The sequence below is a fragment of the Otolemur garnettii genome, unplaced genomic scaffold, assembly GCF_000181295.1.
Source record: "Otolemur garnettii isolate 467f Iridium unplaced genomic scaffold, OtoGar3 scaffold00010, whole genome shotgun sequence".
Lineage (NCBI taxonomy): Eukaryota > Metazoa > Chordata > Mammalia > Primates > Galagidae > Otolemur > Otolemur garnettii.
In genome coordinates, this window is record NW_003852405.1 from 28,972,147 (window position 1) to 28,982,042 (window position 9,896).

Here is a 9,896-nt window from a genome sequence, read left to right on the forward strand (position 1 = left end):
ATTGCTTAAGCCCAAGAGTTTGAAGTTGCTGTGAGCTGTGATGCCATGGCACTCTACCCAGGGTGACAGCTTGAGACTCAAAAAAAAAAAAAAAAGAGTTCAAGACCAGCCTGAGCAAAAGTGAGACCTCTTCTCTACTAAAAATGGTAAAAAATAAGTGGAGTATAGTGGCAGGAGTCTGTAGTCCCAGCTACTTGGGAGGCTGAGGCAGGAGGATTGTTCGAACTCAGAAGTTTAAGGTTGCTGTGAGCTAGGCTGATGCTGCAGCACTCTTGCCTGTGCAACAGAGTAGCACTCTGGCTCAAAAAAAAGTGGTCCCCTTAAGTGCTTGTAGATTCTGCATTGCTGTTATTAAACAATTTGCTAGTGCATTAAAGATACAGTACTTCCTAATGGTTATTTGTAATGGATGTAAGTACACATGGTGTTAGAAAAGGAAATATCAATAAAAAGGGTATTTACCTGAATCTGATCTCATTTATATTGCTGGGTAGGTGAAAACATGAAGTTCAGCACATACACTAGGTTCATATGCGGCTGGTTATTTGCTGGTTCTTCATTTTCATGTTTAGATTATAACTGAATTTTTTTCACTTTATTTCAGGAACGTATGTGATAGTAACTATCTTAAGAGTATTTCACAAACATATACAGAAGAAAAAAATATACAGACATGTATTAAATTCAGATATTTTAATAACTATGAAGAACGTATGTTCTTTAGAAAGATTTTTCTACTAGATTTAAATTAAAAGTTTGAGTCTTCTGTTTTACTGTATTTGTTTACTCACATATATTTAATTTGCCTGTTTTCTTTAGATTTACCATATCAGTTGATAGCATGTTACCATCCATGTTCCCAGTTGAAATGAATGAAACTTGTGGTATAGAGAATGCAGGGAACATTTATGGCTGCTGAGTTTTATTTGCTGTCATGGTCGTTATTTAAGACAGAAGACGGTGTCTTAAAAGTAATACGTAGGTTTTGCCAAATTCATTTCTTCTTTCCTTATTTTCATCTTGAGCATTTAGACTGTGTTACCTGTTGAATTCAAACAGTGAATAGAAATGCCCAGTTGATTATTTGTCTTCAGAGGGACTTAAAAATTTAATTACAGTTGATTAGTTCTTTAAGTTTGGACTTTTGGTTTGTTTTCCAGGCTGATATAGGGCTTCCATATCCACAGAGAGTTGTTCAGTTACCTGAGATTGTATGGGACCAATATACTCACAGCCTCGGGAACTTTGAAAGAGAATTTAAAAATCGTAAAAGACATACTAGGAGAGTTAAGCTAGTTTTTGATAAAGGTAAGAAACTACATGATAAGAATTTAAGTAGAGAAATATCTGATGGTGTCTTGCTATAATAATCCTGTGTCTGATCTTGTTTTTAGTAGGTTTACCTGCTAGACCAAAAAGTCCTTCAGATCCTAAGAAGGATGGAGAGTCCCTTTCGTATTCTGTGTTACCTTTGAGTGATGGCCCAGAAGGCTCAAACAGTCGTCCTCAGGTAAGCAGTGTGACATTGGAGTAGGGAAACTTGAATTGTAGACAAAATGTTTTAACATTTTGCTGGTTTGTGTTTTTTTTTAATTGAGACAGAGTCTCACATTTGACGTCACCCTGGGTAGAGTGCCATGGTGTCATAGCTCACAGCAACCTCAAACTCATGGGCTCAAGTCATTCTCTTGCTTCAGCCTTAGTAGCTAGGACTACAGGCGCCTACCACAACGCCTGGCTATTTTTGGTTTTTGTTTGATTGTTTAGCAGGCCTAGGCCAGGTTCCAACCCACCAGCCCTGGGGTATGTGGCAGGTGCTCTAGCCACTGAGCTACGGGCACTCAGCCTGGTTTGTGTTCTTAAAATTAAAGCAGTCTTTTACTAGAAGGACATGAACTTTGAAGTGAAGAGAAACCTAGGTTGGAATCCCAACTTACTAGCTGTGGACTTCAGATATCATTTACGTTGAAGTCTCCAAGCTGCAGTTTCCTTTATATAAAATGTAATTAACGTTGTCTCTGTTGGAGAGTTGTGAGGCTTAAATGTGTAGTACCTGGAATGCACCCAGTTCAGTGTCTGACACACAGTATTTACTTTAAAAATAATAACTTTGTGTGTGGGATGTGGAATGTGGCCAGGATTTGGGTCCTGCCCTTGCACCATTAGTTAGATGAACCTCAGCAGACATGTTGTTTTTCCATTCTGAACCTACATTACTTTTTTTTAAAATGAAGTTGCAGTACTATCATTTATATCATAGGATTGCTAGCAATACAGAACCAAATGAAATAAAAGAATGTAAAAGCATTCTATAAACAGTAAAAAAATTATGCATACATTTAAAAAATCTAATAAAAATTTTAAAATTCGTTTTAAAATTCCACATTTTTTTGGTTGTTATTTTAGCTGTATCACAGGGTAATCTATTATTTTCTCTTTGGTTTATATACAGATGATAAGGGGACGCCTGTGTGATGATTCCAAACCAGAAACATTTAACCAGTTGTGGACTGTTGAAGAACAGGTAATAGGTATTTCCAAATTGTGCAGGTTAAAAAAGCAGCAACAAACTGTTAGCATTAGAATCGCTCTTATGCGTCAGGCGTGTATTGTTGTGTGAGATCTTTCTTTCCCATGGGTTTAAAATAATTAGACTTACTTTTGCGCACCTTTTTGCGCACTTTGAAAATTTTAGATTTTGAGAACGTATGAACTCCTGTTTGGGGATAATTTTTAAAGAAGGAACCTGGGTTTTGAGAGAGGGATAGAAATAGGTGGTATAAAGTGGACGTTTTCCTAATGCAGCTTTGGGAGAGAAAAAACCTGAGGCCAAGACAGCTGATCCTGAAAGTGCTGCTGCTTCTGTGGACCAGCTAAGGAAGCCAGATCACTGCCTTGCAGTTGGGCATACAGCTAGGATTGTGTTTGGGATGGGCCAGGATATATGGAGGGGGGAGTTTGAGACAGCTCTGTCTCATATGGGTATTAACTCCACAGCTGTAATAATTCAGCAGTTTATAAAATGCTTTAGGAAAACTTTATTTATTTCAAGCATCTAGATTTTTTTGCATTTTTAGGACTAAAGGAGGATTTAAGAGATAGATCAGAATATTAAAATCAAATATTTGAATGTAGGACCACACAAAGGAGGGAAAAGCCTCTTTTAATATTCTGAATTAAAATGAATTTACCTGAGTTAGGGAAGAGCCTAAAATACTCTCTCAAGAAGAGACGGTCAGTTGAAATCACAAAGATGTGTCAAACACCAATTTTCTTATTTATTTTCTGCTTTCTTATGCTATTATTTTTACTTAAGTGAATAGAAAATAAGGTCTATTTTCTAATCTCATTTTTTCCTATGAAATCACACATTCCTAATTAGAGATTTTTCCTACAGTGAGTGTATTTCTAGTAATGTGTAACTTTCAAAATCGGGAAGGAAGTATTCTACATAGAAATGAAATGAGAATTTATTTAGAAATTCAGTATTCTTAATTGAATATTTATTTTCTTAAACTTGGTCTTGGGTTTGACTTAGAAAAAGCTTGAACAGCTGCTCCTGAAATACCCTCCTGAAGAAGTGGAATCTAGACGGTGGCAGAAGATAGCGGACGAACTGGGCAACAGGACGGCCAAGCAGGTGAGTGAGGAGATGCCGCCCTTCACTGACTTTAGATGAAGGACAGTGCTGCTAACAGCAGCAACCTGCCCTTCCATTTTCCGCTGGAGTGCTGTAGTATGTATGGGAGGTTTTGGGGTAATTTTTAATTGTATATACATTTTTGTTGATTTCAGAAACAACTTGAGATAATTCTGCTTTAGATTATTACACAATATTAAAAAATAAAATAATGAACTTAGAGCTTCTTGAATGCTTAATGACTAATTATATACCTTTTGGTTAGGCTGTGCCTTAGGTTTGTTAACACTGCCTTACTGTTCTTTAGCTGTTTTCCTAAAAATGGATCTTGCAGTTTCCTTCTTGACATTCCCATCTATGTTAATAGATGTGTTTTCATGCTACAGGCATTGAGTGTTCACAAGTTGAAATATGTGCTTAGCTTGGGAATCAAACAAATTTAAATTTGCTAAGAATGATTTTTTTGGCCTAGATTTAAAATATGAGTATATTTGGTGTTAGGAGTTACTTCTAGATCTATGATGAATTATAAATTGTTAGCATTCATTAGATGCAGATGTACATTTTAATTTTTAAAAAGTTCTCAGGTATTGAATGTCCTCTCATTATGTTAAAAGGCTTGTCATGTTTCCTTAGGTTGCCAGTCGGGTACAGAAGTATTTCATAAAGCTAACTAAAGCTGGCATCCCAGTCCCTGGCAGAACACCAAACTTATACATATACTCCAAAAAGGTAAAAAGACAACAGATCTGGTGGGCGCCTGTAGTAGTCTCAGCTGTTCGGGAGGCTGAGGCAGAATGACTTCAGCCCAAGAGTTGAAGGTTGCTGTGAGCTGTGATGCCACGGCACTCTACTGAGGGCAGCATAAACGTAGTGAGACTCTGTCTCAAAAAAAAAGAAAAGAAAGAAAGAAAATAGATGAACGTAAATTATTGCTGCTCAGTGAAATTCTGTGAACTTTATGATCCTTCATTATTTTCTTGAGAATAATGCAAATGAGTGTTACTTAAGAGACTTTAAATTGAATATCAGAAGTTAAAGTTTTAGGATGTTTGACTCTTTAATAAATACGGCCTGTTTCTGTCTTAGATATGCTACATAAATCCAGAAATGGAAAGGTTTATTAAGATAGTTAAAGCCAGGTATCGTATTGTGCACCTGTAATTCCAGCTACTCAGGAGGCTGAGGCAGGAGGATCACTTAAGCCCAGGAGTTTGAGTCTACCTTGGGCAACTGTCTCTTTTCTTAAAAAAAAAAAAAAAAGAAGAAGAAAGGTATTTTATTTAATCCTTATACAGCTTTAAGTATTACCTTCACCAGTAATACCATATTAATAGCTGCCATTCTTACAATCAAGTACTCTGGGCCAGGGACTAATGTTATATAACCTTTTATTAGATAGTAAAAACTATCCTCTCCTGCTTTCTGCAGTGAAAAGACTGCTGTCTCTTCCACACAGCGTGCTGCGTTGAACTGTGGCCAGTTTCTCAGTGTAATTACAAAATAGAAAGGCATCTAACTGGCCTTTTCTCATTTCCTTAACAAGTTATCCCGGTACTTTGTTTCCTACCACTGCCATCCTCATAAAGAGAAGCTAAGAACACATGCATTGGTGTTACCCTTATTGAAACTATTTTATATAATTTTCCATTAAGAATATTATCTGTGCAGCTCCACATTTTGTAAGTTTTTAAAATTTCTTTTTTAGGGAACTTTACAAGCTTGTTTTAATTTCCAATTGTTTTAAATATATTCATCCTCCCGCCACCCCGGCCCTGGGCAGCATTGCCTGTGTTAGTGTGTATCCTATAACTCTGGAATGCTGGAACCTTGATAACCAATGTTCAACCTAAGAGCTCTAATTTTCATGGGTTAATTTCTAAGCTAACTTTGTGGGTGTGTTGTGTAGCTTACGTTTTCAAAGCTAAGACTGGAGATGATAGCAGAAGGAATACTGGAGAAATCTGAATGTTTTCCTTCCTTTGGGTGTATTGAACGGTGGCTGTGAAGATCTAGGACAGCTGGGGTCACATTCATTCCTCACCATGGTTAGGGTTTAATGTTGGGACAGGTGATAGTTTTCTGTGCAGGTAAGGATATTCTTTGTCAAGGATATTCTTCAGTTAAGGATATTCTTTGTTAAGGATATTCTTCAGTTAAGGATATTCTTTGTTAAGGATATTTTTCAGTTAAGGATATTCTTTGTTGCTGTGCTGTTAGTCAATACTAGCTATTTGCATAGGGTCGAGAGTGAGGGCTTTTTTGCATCACACAGCCTAGTTTCTAATCCTGGTTGTGCCACTATCTAGTTGCAACACAATAGACAGGAAACTTAGCCTCCCCATGCCTCAGTTTTTTTCATCTTTAATCTACTTTTTTTTTTTTTTTTTTTTTCAGAGAGAGTCTCACTCTCTCGCTCTGGGTGGAGTGCCATGGCATTATGATAACTCACAACAACCTCAGACTCTCAGGTTCAAGTGATCCTCTTGCGTCAGTGTCCCGAGTAGGTGGGATTACAGTTGCCTGCCACGACTCCCAGCTAATTTTTCTAGTTTTAGTAGCAATGGGATCTTGTTCTGGTTCAGCCTGGTCTTGAACTCCTGAGCTCAAGCAATCTTCCCACCTCAGCCCTCAGTGCTGGGATTACAGGAGTGAACCCCTGTGTCCAGCCAGTTTTTCATCTTTAAATAGGAGATACTACTTTATAGGAATTTTGTGAGGATTAAATAACATTGGCATAGAGTAAACCATCAGTCCTTCATAATATTATGGAAACTTTCCTTCTGTGTAGTCTTACGTCTGGCTAAGGCCACATTCTCCTCTTCGTTCATCCGTAGACCATAAGAGGAAGTGAACACAGCCAACGTTTGAGTGGCAAGAGTAGGATAAATGCTGGAGATAAAAATATAAGCTAGACATCAAGCGAGTGGTCCCTTCTACTGTTGCTGGAGTATTTCTCCTGAATTTCCTTTTTCCCTCCCTCCCTCCCAAGCTAGCTGTACTTTAACAATCTCGCCAGCATGGTAAAAGCATCAACATTAAAGTCATCTAAAGGACAGAAATCTTTTCTGATAGACTTGTTGGAAGTAACATTTATATTTTTGATTCTTTTAAATTTTCTGCTCTCCCAATTAAAAACGTGTTTTCTCACTTAGTCTTCAACAAGCAGACGACAGCACCCTCTTAATAAGCATCTCTTTAAACCTTCCACTTTTATGACTTCACATGAACCACCAGTGTACATGGATGAAGACGATGACCGGTCCTGCTTTCACAGCCGCATGAACACGGCTGTTGAAGAAGTGTCGGTAAGTTACTAGTCAGTTCTTACGCAGATCATCTGAACAGGGAAAGAATCTTACGAATAAAAAGAAATTCTACATTGGTATTTTCTTAGACTTCATTTTCAGTATCAACTAACATCTTTGTTTTGTTCTTTTTAATAGGATGAAGAAAGTATTCCTATCATGTATAGGAATTTACCTGAATATAAAGAATTATTACAATTTAAAAAGTTAAAGAAGCAGAAACTTCAGCAAATGCAAGCCGAAAGTGGATTTGTGCAACATGTGGGCTTCAAGGTAAATTCTACTTAATCTTCATTTAATTTTTCAAAAAGCAGTAAGAGATACTTTAACGGGGTTTCTGGAATGTTAAACTCTAGACCTTTTAAGCATATAGGGAAAAATTTTGCACTATTCCATTAATTTACACAAAGTAGCAACCCATAGTTCCCGATGACAAGTGGTTGGTGACTCAGTAGAGTGAAGACAATCGTAAGTGTCTATAATCTGAGATAAAATATGGAAGAGTTTTTGTTTCCTTGTTTCTTTTATTTGTTGCTGCTGTTCATGGATCAAAAATGGTTTTTGCTCCTTTTAGATTGAGAGGCCAATAGAAATTCATGCACTCATTCCGCAACATTTTGAAACACCCATTATGTTCCAGGCACTTTGCTAAATGGTAGGGTTTCGGTGGTAAACCAGATGGACTCAGTCTTGCCCTTATTCTGTTTTTATTCTTATAAAGAATTTAGAGAAGGTAAACATGAGATAATTGAGTACAGGTTCAGCACACTGGAGAACAGTCAGAAGCTGCTATGATGCCTTTGAAATTTTGATAAGGAATTTATAGCTAATACTTTTTTCTTTGACTCTGTTACAGTGTGATAACTGTGGCATAGAACCCATCCAGGGCGTTCGGTGGCACTGCCAGGATTGTCCTTCGGAAATGTCTTTGGATTTCTGTGATTCCTGCTCAGACTGGTAAGTGTTGTTTTCATTGTCAGTCTTAAATTTTGACCAGAAAATAGCTTCTCAGCCATTAGCGAATTTGGTTTCTGAAGTTGTTAGAAGTAGTTTATTGAACTAAACTTTGTTCTAGGCAATTGAATTTTTTCTTTAATCATACCACATGTTGAATAAATTTCCATTAGATATTTTGATAGATTAATGGATTTAAACAGGTAGAGCTGTGAAGTTTTATAAGATGTAGACCAAAATGCATCCAGTTCCGTGTAATGAAGTGTTTGTGTGTGTGTGTTTTCTTTTCTTTGCAGCCTACACGAAACAGATATTCACAAGGAAGATCACCAGTTAGAACCTATTTATAGGTCAGAGACTTTCTTAGACAGAGACTACTGTGTGTCCCAGGGCACCAGTTATAATTACCTTGATCCAAACTACTTTCCAGCAAATAGATGACATGGAAGAGACTGTCATTTACTAATCCTCCTCAACACATAGCAATGGTATCATTGTTAATTATGTGCACAGTTTGGAAAGATTCTCTGCTTTCCCTGAAGTGACACTCACAGCATGAGAGCTTCCTGAGTGTTCTCGTCCTGCACAGCTCTGCACCGTTGTGGCTCAGATCACTGCTCAGCAGCAGAACATTCCTGGTGAGCAGAGGCCTCCCTGGGGAATTTGTCGCCACCACCTTAAAGCCTTCAAGGTGGTGATCTTAAATGGGGGAGATGGAGACGAGAGCACACGTTAAAAAGAGAGTAAATTCCAAAGGTTTCAAAGAACTTGGTTGTAACTCTGATAATAAGATGACAAAGTATTTATATTAAAACAGTTTAGTAGCTTTCAGTTTTGTGAAAATAGTTTTCAGCACAGAAACTGACTTCTTTAGACAAAGTTTTAACCAATGATGGTGTTTGCTTTTAGGATATATACTTTAAAAGAACTCACTGTCCCAGTGGTGGTCATTGATGGCCTTTAGTAAATTGGAGCTGCTTAACTATATTGATATCTAATGTCTTTTAACCACGATGAACTGTTCATATCACCAACAGTGAAGCACTACAGGAGGCAGCTGTGGCTTTGCTTCCTTTACCAGCTCATGGTGTGTGAATGTTATAAAATTGTCACTCAGATATATTTTTTAAATGTAATGTTAAATAAGATGATCATGTGATGTGTACAAACTATGGTGAAAAGTGCCAGTGGTAGTAACTGTGTAAAGTCTCTGATTCACACATTGATTCCTTTAAAGTACACAGCCTTCTGCCTCTGTATTTGGGGTTGTCGATACAACTCATCAAAGAAAACTGCCTAATATAAAAATCATATATATGGTAATAATTTCCCTCTTTTTGTAGTCTGCACAAGATCCATAAAAGATTGTATTTTTATTACTATTTAAACAAGTGATTAAATTTAGTCCGCGCAGTGAGCAAGAGTTCACATGCATTCTTTTATACTGCTGGATTTTGTTGTGCATCATTTAAAACATTTTGTATGTTTCTTCTTATCTGTGTATACAGTATGTTCTTGAATAATGTTCATTTGTCAGGAGAACTGTGAGAAATAAACAATGTGGATACTGTCTGTTTATATTATAGAATGCTTGTTGTGACTTCCTTTTGGTTAGATTTTGGATTTCTTTTTACCAGTGTTAAAACCAGAAATTGGGGTTTTTTTTTTTTAAGGGTTTGCTTCACATATATGAGGGTTTTTTCTCTGCTCTTTATAAAGAATGAGAAATATATTGTGGAAAAAAGGGTAGACAGGAAAAACCCTGCAAAAGATGGCAATATTTTCACTCTGTGTGCTAAAACACTAAATTAAAGTAGTTTACAAGAAAGAAACACAAACTTGGTTAAAGAAGGTGGCAATTCTTATTGCTCAGATATGAAAACTCATCTTGAGTTGAAAGATCTTATTCTAGTTCCTTTTGATGAAAATAAGCCTCCATGGATTTAAACCTAGGGTTTTTGAAAATCACTTTGTTTCTTGAAAATTATTATTGA

The 9,896-nt window shown here is 36.9% G+C and overlaps 1 protein-coding gene across 5 annotated transcripts in view; it reads left to right on the forward strand.

The window, feature by feature from the left end:
* Positions 1 to 9,487, forward strand: part of ZZZ3 (zinc finger ZZ-type containing 3) — a 73,395-nt gene extending 63,908 nt beyond the window's left edge. For 3 of the 5 annotated variants that reach the window (XM_023509785.1, XM_023509786.1, XM_012801733.2), the window contains 9 exons: positions 1,161 to 1,308; positions 1,395 to 1,510; positions 2,453 to 2,524; positions 3,539 to 3,640; positions 4,277 to 4,372; positions 6,796 to 6,948; positions 7,087 to 7,221; positions 7,805 to 7,905; positions 8,199 to 9,487. In XM_023509785.1, coding sequence (XP_023365553.1) covers positions 1,161 to 1,308; positions 1,395 to 1,510; positions 2,453 to 2,524; positions 3,539 to 3,640; positions 4,277 to 4,372; positions 6,796 to 6,948; positions 7,087 to 7,221; positions 7,805 to 7,905; positions 8,199 to 8,343 — 1,068 coding nt within the window. In that variant the 3' untranslated portion in view covers positions 8,344 to 9,487. Of the gene's footprint in view, positions 1 to 1,160; positions 1,309 to 1,394; positions 1,511 to 2,452; positions 2,525 to 3,538; positions 3,641 to 4,276; positions 4,373 to 6,795; positions 6,949 to 7,086; positions 7,222 to 7,804; positions 7,964 to 8,198 lie in introns of those variants that run through there. The other 2 variants (XM_023509787.1, XM_023509788.1) reach the window with 2 other exon arrangements.
* The last annotated feature ends 409 nt before the right edge of the window (positions 9,488 to 9,896 follow it).